We start from the raw sequence: 22863 nt of genomic DNA, 5'->3' as shown, positions 1-22863 counted from the left end.
TCTCCTAGACATGGTTATTGCTGATCTGTTTCTTATTTCCGTTGGTAAGTTGTTAAAAGTAGATCAGAAATTATTTTCTAGCAGTGGGTGAAAAATATATATAACTTCGATTTACAATGTACGCATGAACTTCCAATACAGAAATTTGCTATAAATGCATTTTAAGGTATCATGAAATAATCGGCAATAAAATTATTACATGTACAATGTACTTCATGATCATGCACCTAATTAATTTCACATTTTAACTCTATCTTTTGTAAACATTCATTAAAATGGTGTCAATCATTGTTAATAGTATCGCATCAAATTTTATTTTCAATTTAATTGAACATAAATGCTATTTTTAGTGATGGACAATTGTTACCCCAACCCTTGTCAGAATGGAGGCACATGCTATAACGAGGGGATGGACTACACGTGCACGTGTACAGGAGATTGGCTCGGTCAAAGATGTACTGACAGTGAGTGGATTTTTTTTTATTCCCAAACAGATAATATAGGATTCACAAGATCGTCTAAGATCTTATAAGATATTGAAACGTCCTTCCTTTGATTGATTTAACTTTCAATTCAGTAATGGATCAAGGATTCTTAGAGGGCCAACCAGTTTGGAGTCGGGTGGGGACCCCTGAAAGCTCTTGGGTTTTAGGAGTTTTTTTTTTTGGAACAGTTTTTTGATTATTTTAGCTATATTTTAGGTATAATTAATGTAATTTTCACCACCAAAAATTTATTTATCTTATGTACATGTATATTTTTGGTCACAAAAGGGGTCCGTGCCCCCTCTAAACGCGCCAGGGCAATCTTCTTGCTATTCGAATTAAAACAAAATTTTAAAGCTTGTCTTAATATTAATTGAAGATTAGCATCGATCGAGTTTATCAGTTCACTGCCTAAAATAATCATTGGTAAATTAATGCTAATTGAATAAGGTTATTAATTGTCAAAATTGATATCATTTACATACGTGATTGAAAAAATATGGTTTATCATTCACTTCTAAACAGAAAATGGCGCTTGGGGATCATGGGGTTCATACGGCGCATGCTCCAAAACCTGCGGAACCGGAAAGAAGACACGAACAAGAACGTGTGACAATCCCGTTCCTCTTGGTAACGGCGCTAGTTGTCCAGGTGACACCAGTGAAGATGCTGACTGCAACACCCAACCATGCCCAAGTATATATACTTTTGAGGAATATCTTAACTTATGAATAGCTTTGAATTTAACATTCAAAATAATTTTGGATAACCACTTGTATGTGAGAGTGAAAGAGAGACAGAGAGAGAGAGAGAGAGAAAGAAACACAAAATGAGCGGGAGATAGTTTGTGGAGAGAGTGAGTGAACATTAAGTACAATTTCAATTATACAGAGCATTAACTCTATCAATTTATTTAAGGAAATTGTTCGTAATTATTGCAAAGTTCCAAGTAAATATTCATTGGATGATATTTCTACACTTATAGTTGACGGTATGTGGGGTAGTTGGGGGTCATGGGGCACGTGTTCAACTACTTGTGGGGGAGGCAATCAAAATCGCACCAGGACCTGTACCAATCCAGAACCTCAGTATGGAGGTAGCGACTGCGTTGGAAATGCCCAAGACGCACCCCAAGTCTGTAGTACAAACCCATGCCCTAGTAAGTCGCTGTCAAAAAATTAAAACTTTTTCCCAAGAAAACAGGGTTTAACTTTAAGTAAAATTAAAGTTGATTTAATACTGAAATGAAATTTCACCGATTTTCAGTTGATGGTGAGTGGGCGAGCTGGGGAGCTTGGGACACGTGCTCTGTCACGTGTGGTGGTGGAACACAGGGGCGAAATAGAACGTGTACAAATCCAACCCCTCAATATGGCGGAAAAGACTGCGTGGGAAGTTACACGGATTCACCTCGTGACTGCAATACTCAAGTCTGCATCAGTAAGTGTTGATTTTTCTGTGTTTGAAAGTCTTGGTTTAGATAGAATTTAAGTTCGTCCAATCCTTAATTTCCTGCACTCTTGAGTCTGAGACTTTGATTTCCTTAAACAATTAAACCATCAAACAAAGCTTTTGATTAATTCAAGCTTTGAAATAAAGGAAAAACCAGTCTACACTGTTATGTACTAATTCTGTTTTGTTCGCAGTTGATGGATCATGGGGAAACTGGGCTTCTTGGGGAACGTGCACTAAAACATGCGGAGGAGGAGAGTGGTCCAGATCCCGCACGTGCGACAACCCAGCACCCGCGAACGGAGGAAAAGATTGTGTAGGTGCCATGTCCGAATTTAATGACTGTAACACAGCGGCCTGTCCGACGGTGGCCCCAGGACAATATCAACAGGTGTGTATAGATTAGAGTACACTACCTTTTTTGTCCCTCTCAATAATATTTATGAATTCCCGCAAATCATTCAGGAACTTTTGAACATCTGAAATTCAGAATAAGGTAAAAAAAAATTAATAAATACAGTTGTGTGAGCAAACATGAGTTCTTATCCTGTTAGTGTAAGGTTCACCATATACAGTCTGTCCCATGGTATCATCGTCATCATGTTTTGCGTTACATCTCAAAACACATATTAAATACCTTGGCCTTCAAACTAGATCATTTTTTCCCAAAACTTTCCGCTTTGAAACGATCCCCCGAGAGCAACTATAGTGTATTGACAAGGCGGCAGATTCAAAGTCTACGGGAAATTAACATTTGATTAACGGGAGTTGAACATGGCAAAAATGGCCGTAACTTCGGAAAGGGTCATTATCTTTGATTTTCATTAATATTTTGCTTGTCGTCTGTAACGTAAAAACATATCACAGGTTCAGAAAAAAAACGTTGTTTAACGATCGTTTTTTTTTCTTTCAGGAAGATTCAAAATTAACTCTATAAATATCTTGCATGAGGTACCTATAGAAAAATTGATTAAAATTATTCAATGCATTTTCAGATATGCCCATCTGGTTATTTCACCTGTGAAACTGGTTCAATGAGCTGCATACAAGAGTCATTCAAGTGTGACTGCTCCAATGACTGTGATGACGGAAGTGACGAAACAGAAGGCTACGCCGGATGTTCAGCTACACTCTTAGCCACGTGCATGGCTGAAAGCTCCAGTAAGTGTCTCACTAAATCATGCAATGCAGTGTACATTTTTTGAAATATTTTTTCATGGTCCCAGTTCTTAGTTATTCCCTCGCAACGACGTTATAGGGGGTATAACGCGCTTTTGAGTGTGTGCGAGTGGGTGGGTGCGTAACGAAATTACTAACTTACATATGAAATCGATGTTCTCTTTTGCGAGGGGATGCTCCGCTTTGTGGTACCATTGTTTATTGTGGGAACGGCGAGAATAATAGATAAATTAAAATTAGTTAACTGTAGGGATCTTGATTCAACGCACAGTTACAATTTATAGCGATAAATAAGAGTAAAATGTAAAAGAGGAACTGAATTTTTCAGAAAGTAACTCTTATTCTTTCCTTCTGTGATTAAAAATGTGTTGATTTCTTTCAGGTACAACAATTCTGTTCTCTTTGACTCTGACGATTGTGACTGCTATCATCGCCACTCTATTGTAGTCAGTGGAAACGAAGGAGAATACTAAAAAACGATCATGTTTTGGAATCTACTACTGAAATATGAAATTATACATACGATTACAATGTAGTTTGTTATCTTTTTTATACATGTATTCACATCCACCAAATATGTTCCATTTTATTTCTAAACTAGTTAGAACAGGGTTTTCAAAGCCACGTTAACATGACAGATTTCTTAGCAGTGGGCTCTTCCATCAGAGAAACAGTCCATGATGTATAGACCAGTCACACAATATTTTACAACTTAAACCTACTTTATAGATTATACATGCATAAATATAAACAATGAATTGTTTTTCTTTGTTAATGTGGGAATAATGGTTGCAACCATCGTTGAAAAATTAATATAACCTGATTATTTTAAATGAACCACTTCTTGAGCTTTATTTAGCAAAAATGAATAAATTAATAAATAAATCCGTTTTGAATAATTATTATCTACCCAACAGTGTAAAGTGTGTATCAGTTGAAAGAGTCGCCCGCGTTGCACAGTGATCAGAGCGTTTGCTTTAGAGTCGCAGAGTAAAGAGTTGATCCTTGGTTTGAATCCAATATGTGACGGAAACCGGTTTTTCGGATTAGACCGTATCAACTGATGTTCCGTGTCGCAGTAGGTCTGGCATGATAAAGATCCCTCACTGCTCAAAGGCCGTGAGTGGAGAGTACAGGTCTAAATTTGCATCCCTCCACCGGCAAGTGATGGCGTCTCAATATAAGTGGAAAATTCTCGAAGGGACGTTAAACGGCAAACAAACAAACAAAATTAAAGGAAAGAAAAATTGATATTGGACTTTAATGCATTTGACTTAATTCCCATAGCATCTCTTATTTCTGGTCATTTATTATTTTTCTTTAATATTTTAGGGAAATGCCAAAAGCATAAAAATTTTAATTATAAGTTTTCAATATACAATAAAATAATTTAAACAACAAGTCATCCAACATGTAAATGCAGAATTAATTAACTTACTTTTAATTTCTTACTTCAGAACTCCTTTCATAATTTTTACTTTCAGGGTGTCCCAGAATATATGACACCATTTGAAATAACCACCAGAAACACAATCTTGAAGAATTTTTTTGATATATGTCTCATTCATTTTTGAAGAAATACAATTTTTAGCAACAAAATTTTTCCCATATTTGGAATTGTGATGTCACAAAGTTACATCAAAAATTAATAATAATAATAATAAAAAAGATACATTCCATTCAAAATGGGATTTATCAAAGAAGCTAGCTACCCTTATTTTGAAACTGTAATTATCAAACCAAGTCTTGAGTTACTGTTACGATACCTAAACCTGAATCATTTAATAATGTATCTAAACAATATACTTCAGATGAAAATCCACAAGATCAATATCTCGAAACATGCACTGCTGTCTTATGGAATTTTGTGCAATCTCTAGTAGACAGACTGTACGTCATTTAGAGGACATCATTTAAAAACCAAAGTATTTTTCAAAGTGAACTCATTTTGTGTTTTCTTTTTAAAGTCCTTCAAATTGTTTGAAAAAAACTTGGACAGGATATTCAATATATATACATTGTAATCTATTTGTTGTAATTCAATAGCCATTACATTATACATGTATTTTACATAATATTTCATTGAATAGACCGGTTACAGTAGCCTAGTGATAGGGCGCAAAGCGATCCAGAGGCCCGGGTTCGATTCTCGTTCGCCGAGCCGCGTCAAACCTAAGACGTAAACATAGGTAGTGACTGTTCCTTTGCCAGGCGGCCGGCACTAGAAGTAAAAATACTGGTTTTTCGGATGAGACCTTAAAAACCGAGGTCCAGTGTCACGGTAGGCGTTGGCAAGATAAAGAACCCTCACTGCTCAATGGCCATGAGTGCCGAGTACAGGTCTAAATTTGAAAACTTTCACCGGTATATGGTGACGTCTCTGTATCAGTGAAATTCCTCGAATGGGACGTAAAACAACATACAATAAATCAATCGATGAATGATAAAATAGTATCATGTATTCTAAGACACCCTGTACCATACTGAAGATATGTATATAAGGAATTAAATGCACATATATTAAGAATATCTTTAATTTAAATTGTTATTCGACGGTCAATGAATGTTAAGAGCCCACCGTTCTTATTTTACATGTAAGACGACATAAATATATCGAACTAACTTGTTGGTCTAGTTTTTTGCTTAATCGTATTAATTTATCAAAGATCTAAAACACTTATTTAAAAAAAAGATTATACATACCTTTTAGCTTCATGTACATATATGTACAATTAATGTAAAGAAGGCTATGATGAATACTAAGTATATTACATGTGTAAGTGTGCACGTGTTTGCTTCAATCATTGTATCCATAATGGAATCTCATGTCAATAGTAGTGAAATATAATTTCAACTGAATCTATAACTTATGAACTATGAGACCAATATGGGGTATAGGGACATTGACGAATGTAAATATATAAAAGTTATGTGTTCATTTAATTGTGAGAAGAAACATGCTAACTGACCATAGTTGATGCGAACCAACTTTATACTAAAAACTTTGAAGAAACGAAACTTTTTTCTGTTGAAAAGGGGGGAGGGTTAAAATTATAAATTTCAGTGGACAAATGGGATTAATTTTGTCCTTAGAAGATTAGTCGTAGGTATAAATTCTAGATCGAGGGATAAATGTTTGACTGTGGCGATTTTCTTTGTCTAGATTAACTGTTTACATAATAAAGTTTCAGAAATCTTTAATATCTGAATAACCTTAATCTAACATCTATTTCTGTTTGTGTACTTCTTATTTAGGTCATGCTGGATTAATAAAATGCGATTTTTTTTATTTAAAATAAAGATTAATTATTAACTTTAACATTTGAGTTGTGTGCATCCACATGATTGGCGAGACACGGTTTACTCAGTCGCCATGGTAATGTTCAGTGATTATTATTTGATGTTTTAGTTCCTTTTTTCATATTTTTTTTTATCTTCTTCAGTTACGATGGTTTCTGGTGCAGTTTAAAATTTTCAAAAAATTAAGTAATTTAGTTTTAATTGGCTTTCGATTTAAATTCAATCTATTTTTTTCAAATTAGTTCGATCAATTGAATAAAAATTCAAGAAATTTACTTTATAAAGTAAACTTTTGTAACAGTTGTAAAACGGAGCCACTTTAATTCTGTTCATATCTATTTCTTAAAAAAGTTTTAATTAATCGAAGCCATTTCATAAAATATATGAAACATTTTTGAAAATATATATACTCAGAAAAAAATAACTTTTGTGTTTCTAAAATTCTTCTCCTTTTAGAGGACAATAGCAAATATGAAAACAAATTCAGGTTGTTTTTTATCATCTTTTATATTTTTCTATTTTATTTATTCATTTATTTATTTATTTATTTCTTGTTTTGTTTTTTTTAATTGTTGTGATATTATTTTCTTTGTGATTAACTTGAAATGGCTTTTATTTTCCAAAATTGCAAATTCAATTGATACGTTTGTGTATCAAATAAAGCGGGAATGAAAGTGCTGGTACATGGATTTTACACAGTGAAGAAATAGAATTTAACTGTCTTTTATTTCACAGATTGAGCAAAAGCTGTCATCGAACAACATTTTTGCACTTCTTTGCTTGCTTCTTTTAGCTGGTAAGTAAGCAAAATTCAAGTACAGGTAATAATATTTAAACAAGCTGGGTTGGGAGAAGGGGGGGGGGGCACGGTTAAGAGAGTTTTACAAGCAAAAAAAAGGTGTAGGAATTAATTGAAACAGATAAGATTATAATAATGATGTTAAAAAAAGGTTAGAAATATATACATATAGAACTATAGGATGCTGTCATTAATGAATTTATTAAAATTTAAATTAGTTTTATAGAGATTATATTTGGTTTAGCCCCCCCCCCCCTCCTTTTTTTCAAAAGAAGTTTGGAAGTTGCACGTACAATTGATGCACTTTCAAACTGTGACTGATCTAAATATAGGGATAAATAAATAATTCTCTGTCTTAGAAATTAAGAAAAATCATTATTCATAGGTTTTGGTAACCGTATTGATCTTTCTGATGTAACGCTGTAGTAATTTACAAACTTTAAATTAGAATAGGATTTTTAAAGATACATGTATATCGTTAAACACAACATTTATCTACACAACAAGATCTAGTGTTAACATTCATTAAAAAAAAAAAACAACAACAACAAAAATCAACAATTTTAGTTTTTCTCTAAAAGAAAATGTACACATGGAAATAAAAACTTTTTTTTTTCTGGAAAAGGTTCATTTAGATAAAAAAAAATTCAAAAGATGTAGTATTATGAAGTTGTCAATGTGAATCAATTTACTTTTTTATGAAGACGGAAGAAAAAAAATCCGCAACATTGAAAAGAAAAACACAAAACCTGCAAACTGCAGGCTAAATCGGAATTATAGCGAGCGCAGCGAGCGGCGCGAAGCGCCGCTCGTCACTGCGAGCTCTAACGACAACGCCTGGGCGAAGAGAAAATTCGGACTACTGCACATTCATTCAATAGAATTTTTTTCCGCAGTAATTCTGACCCACAATGCATCGCTTCTTGTTCTCGCTGCTAACGTCGTTCACGCGGTGACAACAACTAAAATTTCACAAAAAATAAACTCACCTTAATTAATGGCTATTGCATGCAGATAGTAGATTAATTAAACGTTCTTTGTTAAAATATTTGCACTTTTTAAACTTTGTTTATGGAAATGCAGGTAACATACGACGTCATGTGACGTCACAGTCTAGACGTTCCAAATGTCTCGTGCGGTTTGAAGAGGCGGATCTTAAAATGAAGTGAACAATGCGCTCGCCCCAACGGTCGCACCGTCAACATATTACATGCAGTGTATAAAGTACAAAGATTTTAATTTTAAGATTTCTCAATATTGTAGGCTGTTCTTATGCTAGCTGTCCGGGAGGATGGTCAAAGTATGGCAACAACTGTTACAAGCTCTTCACCAGTAGGAAAGAGTGGTCAGTGGCGGCCAGGGATTGCCAACGCTACGGAGCAAATCTCGTCAGCATCGAGACTTCCGGAGAAAACTCCTTTGTAGAAGGTGATTTTGATGCTCGGAGTATTAATTTTAGAAACTGAAATGGATTTCTAAGGAATGATTCGTTACAACATGAGCTGTACAATTTTCACGTACATCTACCAATTGAATACATGTATATGACCAAAGAGGACAAAAGAAATGAATCAAATGATAAAAACAATTTATATAAAAAAAAAATAGTGCAAGAAAGAAAAAAAAATCATACAATTAGAACCACACTGTATGGAAATTTATATAAAATTTTGAAGGGAAGGTTTTTCTGTGTATTTTTTTCACTTAACAGTTAACAATAGCTTAAAATAGATTGAGAATAGCTTTGTAATACAATATGATTTTTAAATTGTAATGGGGGAGGATTGAACTTGAGTCAGACCATGACCCACTAGTAATCAAGTCGCGAACAATAACATACATGTATTTCGAAAGTAAGGGTGTACCAAGAGAATGATTTCTTCAGCATTCTGTTATCAAGTTACCCCGTGAATGTTTTAATCTAAATATATTAATATTCCGATATCAATATTTCTAAAGGTCTTATTGGTGGAACAACAGTCTGGAGCAGCGGATCAGACCGGAACTACGAGGGGGCGTATGCGTGGTACAGCGGATACGGAAAGTGGTCCTACACAAAGTGGCATAGAGGTTGTTATCACGAAGCGTGTTTGAATAAAAAAAAAAAACATTGATTTTTTTTTTTTTTTTACAGATCCACAGCTTAAATAATTAATTTAAAAAAACAACAGTACATTACTTTTTTTTTTACTTCGTGTTTCAATTGATCGGCAAATATTTAGTTATTTTCTTTTTTTTTAAATCGGATTTTTACCAAGTTTTTTTTTCATAATCAGTCAATCTATTTCAACGTTTTGCAAACCTCGGTCAATTTTCGAAATTCTGATGAACATGATGAAGGTATAACTTATACAAATACGGACAATACAGTACGGAAATGACCGAAATTTGCTGAGAGAAATCCAACGATTTTTTTTTCAGGTGAGCCTAATAACTGTTGTGGGGGCGAACATTGTGTACAGATCTATGAGAATCGTAGAGGATGGAACGACTTGCCCTGTAACAGAGCCCTGGCTTATGTTTGTGAAATTCATCGTAAGTCGTGAGCTTTTCTTTAGAACTACATACCTGTGAATGAAGTTTTAAAAGTCTGAGGGTTTATAATATCTGCAAACTGCAAATGAAAACACAAAAGAGATTACTTGCCACCTTTTTTTTTTTTTTTTTTGATCAATTAATAAACTACTAAATGATTTTCTTTTATTTATTTTAAATTATTTATTTATTTATTTATTTATCTAGTTCGTTGGTTATTTAGTGACCAGTCCGTCTACTCTAATCTTTTTAACCGTGTGTTTGCTTTCATGGATTTTATCTTAATTTGTAGATGGAACATCCACCTGTGGTAGCGGTTGGCATCAAAGGAGCGGCAGATGCTACAGGATGTATGGGAGAGCAAACTGGATCACAGCCCTGAGAACGTGTCAGAATAATGGAGCAAATCTTGTTAGCATTGACGATAGCGGAGAACAAAGCTACATAGAAGGTTGGTAAAGTGCCGTACCTAATAATTATACCATCAGATAAAATCAAGTGAACGCGCAGAAGACACATAAATGTACAAAAATATGTGTGATGTCGTACATACCAATTCAATCCTTGTATTTATTATACAAAAAAATATATAATTGTTCAAAACAAACGAACAAAACACAAGAATCCTTCCTGCAGGCCCTTACTTTTTATTGGCATGTAATAGTAAACAAATACATGTAATATATTTTTTTTCTTAGGCTTTAGAAATTTTGTTTGTTTTTTTTTAATTTTGGAATTCCTTGGAAGACGATATACAGATTTGAAGTAATTTACAGTCTTCGGACTGTGTACTTCCTCTCTTGTGTTCTTGTGTGATTGGTAGAAAATGCATGATGTGAAAATTTTCATTATTCCATTGGTTGAAAAGCTGTTCTAGGCCAGGGAAATAATTTTCTGCGGATTCTAATTTTCGTACGACTTAACAATTTTTCAAGATTTTCTATCTTTAAAAAAATCGACGAAACGAACGAAAGAAAATTGCACTAAATGAAAACTGACATTTTGATTTTTTAAAGCAACTGTTATTAAGTTTTTCTATATTTTCATGATTAAGAAAACGTCCTTTTCTGCAAGCAAACATTGAAATTTGTGTTTATTTTTTTTCTTTCATTTAAATGGTAGAGCTAATGTCTGTAAGAAGTACAAAGCCAATCTTCATTACTAAAAATAATACAGCCTGATAGGTATATGTCAGTTTACACAGTTTAAGGTTGTTGCTAAAGACGGCAAAGCTTTTTGAAAAAGCTATACATGTACTTGTAGTATAAATTAACTTTAGAATTTGTTATCGACTTCGGTCGATCACACTGCGTTCCACCTGAGGCATCTATCAAACGTACAAACCTGTAAAACACGACAAACTACTTTCACTGTTCACTCTGAACAGCATAATATAAATTTATCGTAGCATGTTATGTACTGAAGAGCTTACTTTTAATGCAATTACTTAGAGATGCAAAGAGTTATCAATACAGTTTTACAGTGTATATAACCTTACGTTTTCTATCTGTGCGCAAGAATTTTTTTCTTTTAGATTAAAATTTATTCGTCCATTGATGTTTCGATTCTTGTTTTTGGTCATTGTCTTTTCTGTACAGTTGATGGCATTACTCAGAGCTCGTCATATTTTTGAAAAATCATATTTCCCGATAATTTTCTGTAAGAGGAATACTTGTACATATATTATATTTCAAACAAATATATTTAAGGCTTAATTGGAGGAAACAGCGTGTGGACCAGTGGTATTGACGGAAATAAAGAAGGATATTGGATCTTTGCCAGCGGAACCCGGTCCTGGTCCTACACCAAGTGGAACAGAGGTTTGTTCGATTAGATAGAAATTGAATTGAAATACGTACATTTATGCAAATGAATATTTCAGTTTTGTAATAAAGCGGCTGTCATTGAAGGATCGTGTGTTTATCTTGTCCAATAGTTCCACTACTTTTTAAAACTGCATTCCGTGAATGTATTGTGTGTGTATATGTATTTAGCCAAGTCCAACCTAATATAGAAAAGATTTATTTCTTTGCTTAAATGATTTACTCATTTTCATATATTCTTATTGCAAAGCACTACTCAACACGATTTTTTCCTCTTTATTGTCTTAACATCTGTGCTTGAGATGTGAAAGGAATTTCTATGTAAGGTCACAATATTCCATTGTTAAAAATGAAAATTTTCTTTAGGCGAACCAAACAACTCTGGGGGCGAACATTGTATACACGTTTTGACCAACAGAAATGGATGGAATGATCTCCCATGCACACACACCAGTATCTACACTATGTGTGAAAAACCAGGTAAAGTACAATAAGGCGTATTGTCGCGATAACATGCAAACCCTCTTCCAAAGGTGGCGACCATTTCTTGACTACTTCAATGACCTAAATATTTTGTACACTTCTGTTAATTTGTAGTACTGTACAATTTTCTTTTCATACAGCACCGAGAGTTAACGGAAACTGGGGATCGTGGGGATCCTATGGCGGTTGTACCAGGTCTTGTGGTTCAGGTACTCAGACCCGTCGAAGGTCTTGTAACAACCCGGCCCCGTCTAATGGAGGGTCAAACTGTGCTGGATCCTCTTCCAGTTCACGAAGTTGTAACACGCATTCATGCGCAGGTGAGTTACATTTGTTATCTTAATTACAGAAAGAGGATAGTTATCATGCAGTTTATTTGATGTTCTCTTATCAATTTTTTATCAGAGACGAAAACATTTGAAAGGTGTCATAAATCATGCTATAATCCGTTGGATTCAAAATGCCCTATGTAGCTCCAATCATACATGTAGCAAAAGGGGATTCAATTTTGCGGAATATTAAAAAAATGTGTGATTTTATCCGCCATTTTCTATCTAGGGTTGTCGTTCCCATTACATTCCCACATGAGAGCTTAGCGGAGCGACTAGTCTGGATAGAGAATGTAGTACTTTTATCACTACACCAGAATCTGAAAATTTATCTACCCCTGATAATTTTCCTGGGTCGTCTGTAAGGACCAAAAAAACGTTTTATACATGTACTTTTGTTTATTATTTTTTCAACTCTTTTGAAACGTGTCAATGAATTTCAAAAGTGCATACTAACAATTTTCGGTACATTACAAAATTAGTGAACACATTTTTATATCGCTCGCTTTATCCTTGCAGTGAACGGAAATTGGGGCAGTTGGGGAGGTTATGGCTCTTGTACCAGATCTTGTGGGAGTGGTACCAAAACAAGGAGAAGGTCTTGTAACAATCCCGCCCCCGCTCACGGTGGACGGAACTGTGCCGGATCATCCACCCACACTGTATCTTGTAATACCCATAGTTGTCCAGGTATGAGAAATATTTATACTGCATGTACTGATACCTGTTACGTTTAAATTGCGGCAGTTAAGTTAAAAGATTTCCGATGATTGTTGTAAGCTTGCCCAATGGGCAGTGGTTCAGTGGATGGGTAACACGTTTGTTGCTTTTTGAGGAAGGGCGTGTATTCATCTCAGGTAATCCCCAACCACAGATTTTATCCCGGAAGCTATTTGAAAGTGGAATTTGCTTTTTTGGATGAAGACCTTCATCACGATGTGCATCATGATGCGATAATTTTAAGTTTTTGACATGATAAAGATCTTTTCCTTCAATAGTGTAGACCCATTTCTCCACATCACATACGTGTACGTCTTCTGACGTCTTTAATTTGTGAGAAGAAAATTTTTTGTATGAAATTTTATGTAGAATCAGTGTACCATATAGTAATGTATTACAAGAGAGCTTGGGATAACATGTAGTATATTGTACATACATAAACCATTCATAACATTTTCATTCATTATTATTTTCTTATCCTTTTGCAACGAAGTAGGTGATAAGTACATGTAGTACTCTATATATAACATGTTTGCGAGTGTTGAAGTGGGTGTATTCGTGCGTATAACGGAATGTATATTAATCAATCGATACACTCTTTTGCGAGGGAATGCTTCGCTTTGTCTTGAGTTCTTTAATATTTATCTATCAAAATTTAAACATATAAACAACTTCAAGATACATGTATCAGCATATCTTAGATATCCAGGGTTAAATACTTAAGGAATATGTGGTTGGGACTTCATTATACTTCGACATATCCATAGTATTCGAGATATCAGTTTTCGAGATCCCGAAGTTCAACTGTATATTTAAATCCACTCGTTACAGTTCACGGAAATTGGGGTAACTGGGGCGGCTATGGATCTTGTACTAGGTCTTGTGCAGGCGGCACCAAAACTAGGAGGCGATCTTGTAACAACCCTGCCCCCGCACATGGCGGAAACAATTGTGGCGGATCATCGACCAACACTGTGTCCTGTAACACACATAACTGTCCCAGTAAGTATTTCATTAATCATTCAACTGTACATTGAAGGTTTGGGTTTTGTAATTTCGTGATCACGTGATCAAAAATTTCCCAGAAATGCAGTTATAATTAAAATTAGAAAAAATTCTAATGTTTCGATCAGTAATAGTTATTAAGGTCTTCCGTTTCCAACGGAAGACCTTCTACTGATTGTGATGATTAAGATTATTCTTTTTTTTTTTTTTTCCTAGACGCCAACTTTGACGCTTCATATCTTCCTCATTTTTAAACAGATTTTGTTCAAATTTTCAGAGCTTTTAGACTTTACAAAACACTGTCAGAATACCGTAATACAATTCGGAAATTACCTTCTGTTCACGAGTTATTCCCCTTTGATTGAATTTTGCATGCCTCCCATTTCCAGACAAAGGCTCAGAAATGGTTATAATTGGAGCACAAAACCCTTTGAAATTGAAAAGAGGAAGCATTGAAGTTGTGCACATCGGTTTTTTTTTTTGATTTTTGCATTAAAAATGGCGCTAGAGAGGGGTCAAAAGTTAGAACGCGGAAAACAGCAAAAAATTTGACATATTTTCCTTTATATCTTGAAAACTAGAAATATTTTGTTAAGACATGTAGAACAAAAGTTGCGCATAATTGCAAGGGCTTTCATATTATACTATTTAAAAGGGGCTGGCCCCTATGATTAGGGATCTTGGGCCCTTAAAAGTTTTTGCTTTATAACTCAAAAACGGTAAATATTTCGATCTGGATCTTGGGAACAAAATTGTTCTTTTACACCTTTTTGATCTAATGAAAATGTTGTTTTGTTCGAGTATACCATGGGTATTGCGTAATACGTATTAGAAAGCAGGCCAGGTAAACAGGTAACGTTTTTCATTCGGCAAGGAAATTAGACCTCTTCATGTGTATAACTTAAACAGACTTGCTATCAATAATATACCCTGCGGTATTTAATGTTAATTTTCTTTTTAATAAGGTTTAAAACGTGGTTTATGGTTCACTATTAAATTATTTATTACAACTAGTCTTTCTTTTCTTCTTTTTTAAATTAGGTTAATAGTGTTCAAAAGCGGAGAATATTAAATCTATCTTTCTACGTTTATTATTACAACAAACTTTGTAAGTGATTTTAAACTGTATGCATTGAATAATTCACGATCATTAGCTGTATGCATATTACGGTCTCCATGTTCAGCTCGATGTTTAGTTATGTAACCCAACGCGCGAATCCCACGCTGTTGATCGAGGTCACCAGTGTACTAGCCACCTGTGGCCATAAACAAAGCTAGTATTTGTGATCGCGTATAATGTCAATTTTGTGCAAAGAGCTATTAATTAATGGAAAGTTATGTTTTTAATTATATCGAATCAGTAAGATTACTTTACCGATCTTTTATAATCTTAATTCCAAACACTGGTGCATAAAAATCATTTTGAATTTTAATCGCTGTTTTTGTCTGTTCACGCAACAATACATTTAAAAAAAGTATTGCTCTATCCCGTGTTGTTGTATTTTAATTCATCTGCAATTGTAATTGAATGGGGGCTTCGGTAAATAATTGTAATTACTACGCATGCTACGCACATATTATTTTTACCACCACTCTTGTGAATGTCCATTTATTATTTATAGAATTAAATAAACATTAACATAAATAAAAATTCCTTCAAATATACATGTACTATAATTCAAGTCTTTGTAATATAGCAAACAGTTTCATCCGTCTCTGCCGCTTTGTGTCTTTAAGTGTTGTAGTCCAGTCCTCGTTTACATACACGTGGCCACAGAGAGCCGCGGGCACCTCGATGTTGAAATACATTGTTGATCTACACCGCACAAACAACTAGCATGTACATGCAGTGTAGTAATTGGCAAAGATTGTTTGAAAAATATAAACTCGCATGTGTTCGCTACGAAGCATTCATTTTAAAATTTTATTTACATGTAGATACCTTATAAGAACAAAATAAAGTAAATGTATAACGCCTAGAACAATGTTTAAAAATTAAAATACAAATATCGTGTGCTCGGAAGAGAAGATGGCTTGAAAGGGTGTGTCTGTGAATGCTTAGATCTAGCAAAACACTTCGCAATGTTAAGCATACTTGTGGCCAAATCCTTTAAAAGTGGGGGCAATCCCTAATCCTCGCACCCTTTCTTTTTGAATCTAAAAATATATACCATACTGAGAGTTGTATATAGAGCGGGAATGTTATTTTATTAGTCCTTAAAGGCACAACTTAAGAAATGACTTATAAATTTTTTTTTTAGATAAGATTGTTTCGTGATACAGCTGTGATAAATCTTAGGAACTTCTAAAGTTATAACTTAGGCATATCTTAAGATAACTTAGGAAACGTTTTTGAAACAGGCATGTCAAGCATTCAGTCAGATCTATTACGACGTCCATATTACCATATAAGAAAATGAAATTTTGTTTTGTATATAAAGTGGTTATTACAAATATGCGTGTTACAAAAATGTATGTTGAAATCTTCAAAAGCTATCGAATTATTTGCATACGTGTACTCGTACATATGAACATTGATCAACACTGATCAAGTGTATACCGGGACCCGGGATAGTCTTATTATAGCTCTTGCTTTGTCAAATCATTACTTTCATACCCCTTGCATTTAAGAAAAACAATGTTATAAAAAAAAATAATAATCTGACATATAACAAGTATACATGTAGCGTGTGCAATTTATTTGGCTAGGGGCATGTACACACGTGGTTCGAAACTGTAGGGGGCTACAAATGCGGCCATAACTAGTATATTTTTGAGGTGTTATAAAAAACAAATAATACTCACAAAAGCTTATAAAATTGCCGTTCTATCGATACCTTATATGCCATGTTTCATCCACCAACAACGCCACGACATCGATGAGAAATACGTTTCTACACGGGCATTTTCTTCGAAAAGGATAGGAAGTTAATGAATTAAAATAATTAATTCTTTTAGTTAACGCATTATGTTTACCTCTTTATTTGTTGTATGCAATAAGTATAGACCTTACTAATAATGACTGTTTGGTTGTCACACCTGTGCATGTGTCGTGCGAGGTACAGCGGTAAGGTAAATTACCGAGAGTCGCGATGTGCGGGGTGATTCGGAATACCCTAAATGACGGTGGTCCATTGAATTTCTACTAGTAAATCAACCTGTCAAATCTAACATGGGCCCACATAATACGACTAAATTCGTTTCATGAATGAACTGGTTCTTAACAAATATATGTATAGTATACAATATCTTTTCTTTAGATCTGTTTGTTTATTATTTTCAACCACAATCTGCAGTACATGTATAGTTACACGAAATCCATGCACAACGGCGCTACACCTGTCAATCAAAATCACTCGATATTGTGAACTCAGTCTGGTGTTACGGCAGCATTTCCGAAGTGATTCAAAATATTCTATCGGCTAATTCTAATTTTTCGCGTTGAATAATAATATTTTGGAACAAAGTTGGAATTAAGGCTGGAGCTGCATGCTGTGAATTTATCACACCTGCAGTCTGCAGTCTTCCCTTCTTACATGTATATGAAGCATCTGTTGAGTAATGAATCAGAGAGCATAATATGCGGAACAAGTTTGATTGAGATTTTTACTTTTCCTTTAAGATAAAATGATTAATAACATAATTTATGCATCTAATAGATACATATAAATGTACATGTATAGCTTTTTAAAAACAAGAATCTGTAATTGAAAATGTGAAAGTGAAGAGTTTAGGTAATAGTTCTTAACCAAAATTTAATGACAGTTCATTCCTTCCTAGTCTCTATATAACTTTTAATTACGGCCGTGCCCTCTCCCCTTCAAAAGATGTCTAATACATGCTTTTAAATTCTGTTTATGTATCAAGAAATTTCCACAGGTACTTGTGGACAGGATCCCCCCCCCCCCCCCCCCAAATTCAACCCCAATGTTTGTTGGACATTTTTTTCCACAAATTATATTTATTACACTTATTCATCATGTGTACCATAGGAAAAAATCGAGTACAAGTACCTGTGGAAATTTCTATTTGCCCCCCCCCCCTTCCCAAAAAAAACTGTAATTGTTTTCTACGGGCTTGACAACAGGTACTTGTGGACAGACCCCACAAATTATATTTATTGCACTTACTCATCATGTGTACCATATGAAAAAATCGTGAAAACCCCAAAATAATCGTTCCACACAAAAAATGCCTCACTATGTATAGTTAAAACATTAATTTTTCATATTTCTTGATGAAATTAACATTAATAAAATCAACACAAAATTAATACCGTATTACATATCACTTGAATTTATCATAAAGCAGAAAATCTGTTCTGCGGGCTTCAAGGCCAGCTCAGGAACCTAAAGATGTCCTCATTTTCCAAGTCCAGTACAGAACGTAAATTAAATGAAATAAATCACACGATCACTGGGAAGAACTCAAAGAAAGAAGACTCTTGAGGAAAAGATATTTTGATTCGACTTATAGACTGAAATAAACCGATATTCTCTTTTTGCCACTCTTTCCTGGTGCCCTGGGACTCTGAATGTAGGATCAGTATTTTTCTCACAGGTCCGTTGTACGGATTGTACGGGGGGGGGGGGGGTGGCAGACCTTCTGAAAATAGTCTTTTGTTGTAGTTTTAATATGTAAATTTTGATTTAGTTGCTGCTTGCACCCTCCCCACTCTTTGTTTCTCTACGATCATACATAGGCGAATCCCAGCAAAAATGTAATGACCCCCCCCCCCCTCCAACACACACTTTTTTTTAAAATGTGTATTGCGATAGGACTTAAAATTGGAAAACATTTTCTGTATATCTCTACATCGAAAAATATAAAACAAATATTTTTTTTTATATTTCCTTTTTAAAACAACATAGATAATTATGCATAGCTAATTAAATACTGAATTAAATATTTATCTTTGCAGACAATATGCTCTGGGTTATAGAACATGATGTGAAAGCGTATCGTAATGCACCTTGTAATCCGTTGGATTTTCAGATTTAAGGCCAATGCGAAAACCTAAAGACGCCGACATTTTATTATGCTACTGTAATCGAAGATCCGGGGGGCATACAGTTTTTGTCCTGTCCACCTGTCTATTTGTCTGTTAGACTGTGTTAGCCTCTTTGTCCGCAAAAACTTTAACTATGCCCATAAAATTTGATTGGTTGGAACTACTGCTTTCATATTTCTTATGTGTATTCCTAGTAACAAGGACTTCCTTCAGGTACCAACATATTTGACCTCTTGACCTTGAACTTGGAGTTTGATCCTCTTTCGCAAAATTTTACCAAACTATAATTTGGCCAAAACTTTTGAACAGTTGGTGCTATGGCTTTTATACTTCACATCTGTATCCCTTGTGATAAGTCTCCTCCTTGGGTATAAATATGTTTGACCATTTGACCTTGACCTTGGAGTTTGACCAACTTTTAAACAACTTTAGCCTTGACAATAACTTTTGAATGACTAGTACTAGGGCTTTTATATTACATAGGTAATTTTCTTGTGACAAGGCCTGTCATTGTATACCTTTAATTTTGACCATTTTACCTTGACCTTTGATTATGTCCTACTTTTGAAAAACTTTAACCTTGGTTTTAACTTTTGAACAGTTGGTGCTAAGGCTTTTTTAATACCACATGTGTATTCCTTGTAACAATTAAGACCTTCCCTCAAGTACAAACAATTATGTTCCCTTGACCTTGGAGTTTGACCTTTTAAAGAAATTAACCTTGGCCATAACTTTTAAACTGTTGCTGCTGTGGCTTTCATACAAGTATATATTTCACAGTATATTCTTTGTTCAAGACCTTTATTTGGGTAATAACATTTTTTTTTTATCTTTTGATCTTGACCATGGAGTTTGACTTGCATTTGAGAAACTTTTAACTTTTGCCATAAGATGCCATATGGGGGCATCAGTGTTTCAAAAATCACATGTTGTTCAGTATCCAAATTGGGCATAAAACATTTACAATGATCCTTTAAAGCAGTGAGTTGAACCTAATAAATTACGACTATAGAAATTATGATAATTTATTTCGATGTATGGTCTAAAAAAACGTTTATTATACCTCTGTGAAAACTAGCTTACAAGTGAAAAATCACTAGTAAAATAGAATTTGATTGGCCGAGAATGTCACGTGTCCATCATGTTTGCCCTGCAACAAAACGTCGTGTTTCACGATTGTGACGTCACAATTAAACGAGTGAGGAGTTAGATTGTTTATAGCGACGCTGCTAACTTCGTTCGCGCGGTAACAACAACTAAAAATTCACCCCAAAAAATCACCTTAATTAATGGAATTGCATACAGATATTAGATTAAACGTTCTTTATTAAAATGTTTGCACTTTTCAAAATTCGTTTATGGAAATACAGCTAACATACAGTCCCTGAAACGTTCTACTTTCCCACTTGAACGGTGAGCGAACGCTGAACGAACGGTGAACGAACGCTGAACGAACGCAGAGCGAACGGTGAGTGAACGATGTGTGAACGCTGAACGCAACTTGGTGAACGATGTGTGAACGGTGAACGGTGAGCGAACGCAGAACGCGAACGGAGCGCAAACGCGAACGCAAAGTGAACGGTGAACGAACGGTGAACGCAAGATGAACGATATATTCGGAATGCCTCTGATCTTTTCCTTGCATTGAAACTATTTTATTGTATTATAATGTCAGGTGCCAATAAAAAAACACACCAAAAAAAACCAAATAATAAATAAGTAAACAAATAAATGAATGAATAAATAAGTCAATAAAATGAATTCTCCAAAATTGTCCTAAGAAAGACGGTGCATGCACATTACCGGTAAGTTTTTAATCACACGATTTTTATCGCATTAAAACATTGCAATTGTTGCCGAACGCTGAAGTATAAAAGATATTGTTTTTATTTGGAAAATAAAAATGTTTATTCTTATATGATAACAAATCAGAGAAAACTTATGATTTATAGAATGAATTAAAGCCGTTGTAACTTATATTCATATATAAATATCTCCGTGTCAAGGCGATTTAGTGTAAAGTTATGAAAAAAAAAAATAATTACATTTATACGCTCATATTTTAAACTTTTAATACAATAATATATTATGTGTCATTTCTATTATTCATTATGATTTATTGAGCAGACGTCTACATGTATCTCTAGATGGCCGTGATTATACTCGGACAAGATGATACAAAGATACATATTCATATTATTGTTATACATTCAATTTTCAGAACTTGATAGTTAAGTAATATGGTGTTATAGTTTTTATTAAACAGACAAATGAAAGAGAGAGAGAGAGAGAGAGAGTAATATTCAGTTTTAGCCCCCCCCCCCTCCTTTCAGGCTTCACCAAATGTTTGTACCTATATCAAACAAAAACTCTGAAATTTTTTTTCTAAATATATCAGACAGTGAAAGTAACTTTTTTTTTTTATCAACAAATCATATCCATTTGTTTGACAGTCATACTCCTTTTTATTTTCCTGCTTCAAGTTCACACGAACTCCACGTGCTTGTCCTGTCAATCAAAATCATTCGACACTGTGCAGGTGTGCAGGTGTGAAAGTTTCGTCACATCGAAGACGAAGTGCGAGTATTTCCAACAAGTTATAACATTTATTATTATCATTTCTAGATTTGATTCCAACATTTGAATAATAAATTAGTAAATACATTGGGCATTAACACTTGAATGTGAAACATACTCTCTGCCAATTTCAAATACCACCGCCGACACGTGTACATTTTGATCTACTATTGTTTTGTGACTTTTTTAAGATGCATGTTTGTTTTGAGACTGAAATTTTTGTTCTAAAAAAGACCGTAGCTTTTTTTTTAATGTTAATTAAAATATTCTGAAAATACGGTACTGACTAAGTCACCGATTTAGGGGGAAAGGGGGGGGTATTAATCATATCGAATGGCAAACATATAAAGTTACGGTGAAGAAAGATTTTTTTTTCTCTATAACTATAGACTTTACATATTACAGTAGAGAAATTCTGTAGTGCATTACATTTTAAATAAATATTTCCTTTAACCACACTATCAATTTAATTCGTTCTAAAGATAATAAATTGACAGGATATCCGCAGTACTATGTATAACTCTCAGAACTAGTTCTATTATATTTTCTGTAGTAATTGAAAAAAAACGTATTAGAAATAAATATTTTCGTAATTTTGCTGCGTAATTATTTGACTTGAATAATTATATCTCCATTAACGATTTGTCGTCTTTAACAAAACAACAAAATGTTGCAGTGCTTGAAGTATTTGCACATTGCCCTTAGTTAAATTTAATATTTCAGCATCGTTCTACATAGGTACAGGATGTGTTTGTAACAACATTTATTTTCCAGAGTAATTTAATAAATAACCTAACAGCTAAGTTAGAATAATAAAAATATACATCGTAGATATTTTTCCTCATGAAATAATTATTCTTCAAATACGATATGTTAGTTAATAAATTAAAAAAACCTGTAACTCCTTAACTACAAAAAGATAAGTCCTTTCACTTCGGAGTTCCGAATGACAATGAAAACTGAACGATAGGTGAACGGTGAACGCAAGGTGAACGCAAAGTGAACGGAACGAAGAGCGAACGCTGAACGCTTTGTGAACGGTGAACGCGAGCGCACGGTGAACGGTGAACGCAAAACAGTGAACGGAGAGCGAACGGTGAACGCACGGTGAACGAACGGTGAACGCACGCTGAACGAACGGTGAACGAACGGTGAGCGAACGGAA

The 22863-nt window shown here is 34.3% G+C and overlaps 1 protein-coding gene across 1 annotated transcript in view; it reads left to right on the top strand.

The window, feature by feature from the left end:
• The window catches only part of LOC133187001 (SCO-spondin-like), an 88098-nt gene that overhangs the window by 5193 nt on the left and 60042 nt on the right, over positions 1–22863 (top strand). Inside the window, 12 exon segments of the mRNA XM_061322377.1 lie at positions 351–464; positions 1011–1181; positions 1471–1644; positions 1752–1925; positions 2132–2328; positions 2933–3098; positions 8479–8643; positions 9175–9285; positions 9637–9750; positions 10043–10201; positions 11460–11570; positions 11940–12053. Coding sequence (XP_061178361.1) covers positions 351–464; positions 1011–1181; positions 1471–1644; positions 1752–1925; positions 2132–2328; positions 2933–3098; positions 8479–8643; positions 9175–9285; positions 9637–9750; positions 10043–10201; positions 11460–11570; positions 11940–12053 — 1770 coding nt within the window.

The sequence above is a fragment of the Saccostrea echinata genome, unplaced genomic scaffold (assembly GCF_033153115.1).
Source record: "Saccostrea echinata isolate AGI-Se365-2 ecotype Australia unplaced genomic scaffold, CSIRO_AGI_Sech_v1 ptg000014l, whole genome shotgun sequence".
NCBI lineage: Eukaryota > Metazoa > Mollusca > Bivalvia > Ostreida > Ostreidae > Saccostrea > Saccostrea echinata.
This window is presented reverse-complemented; position numbering and strand designations above follow the sequence as displayed.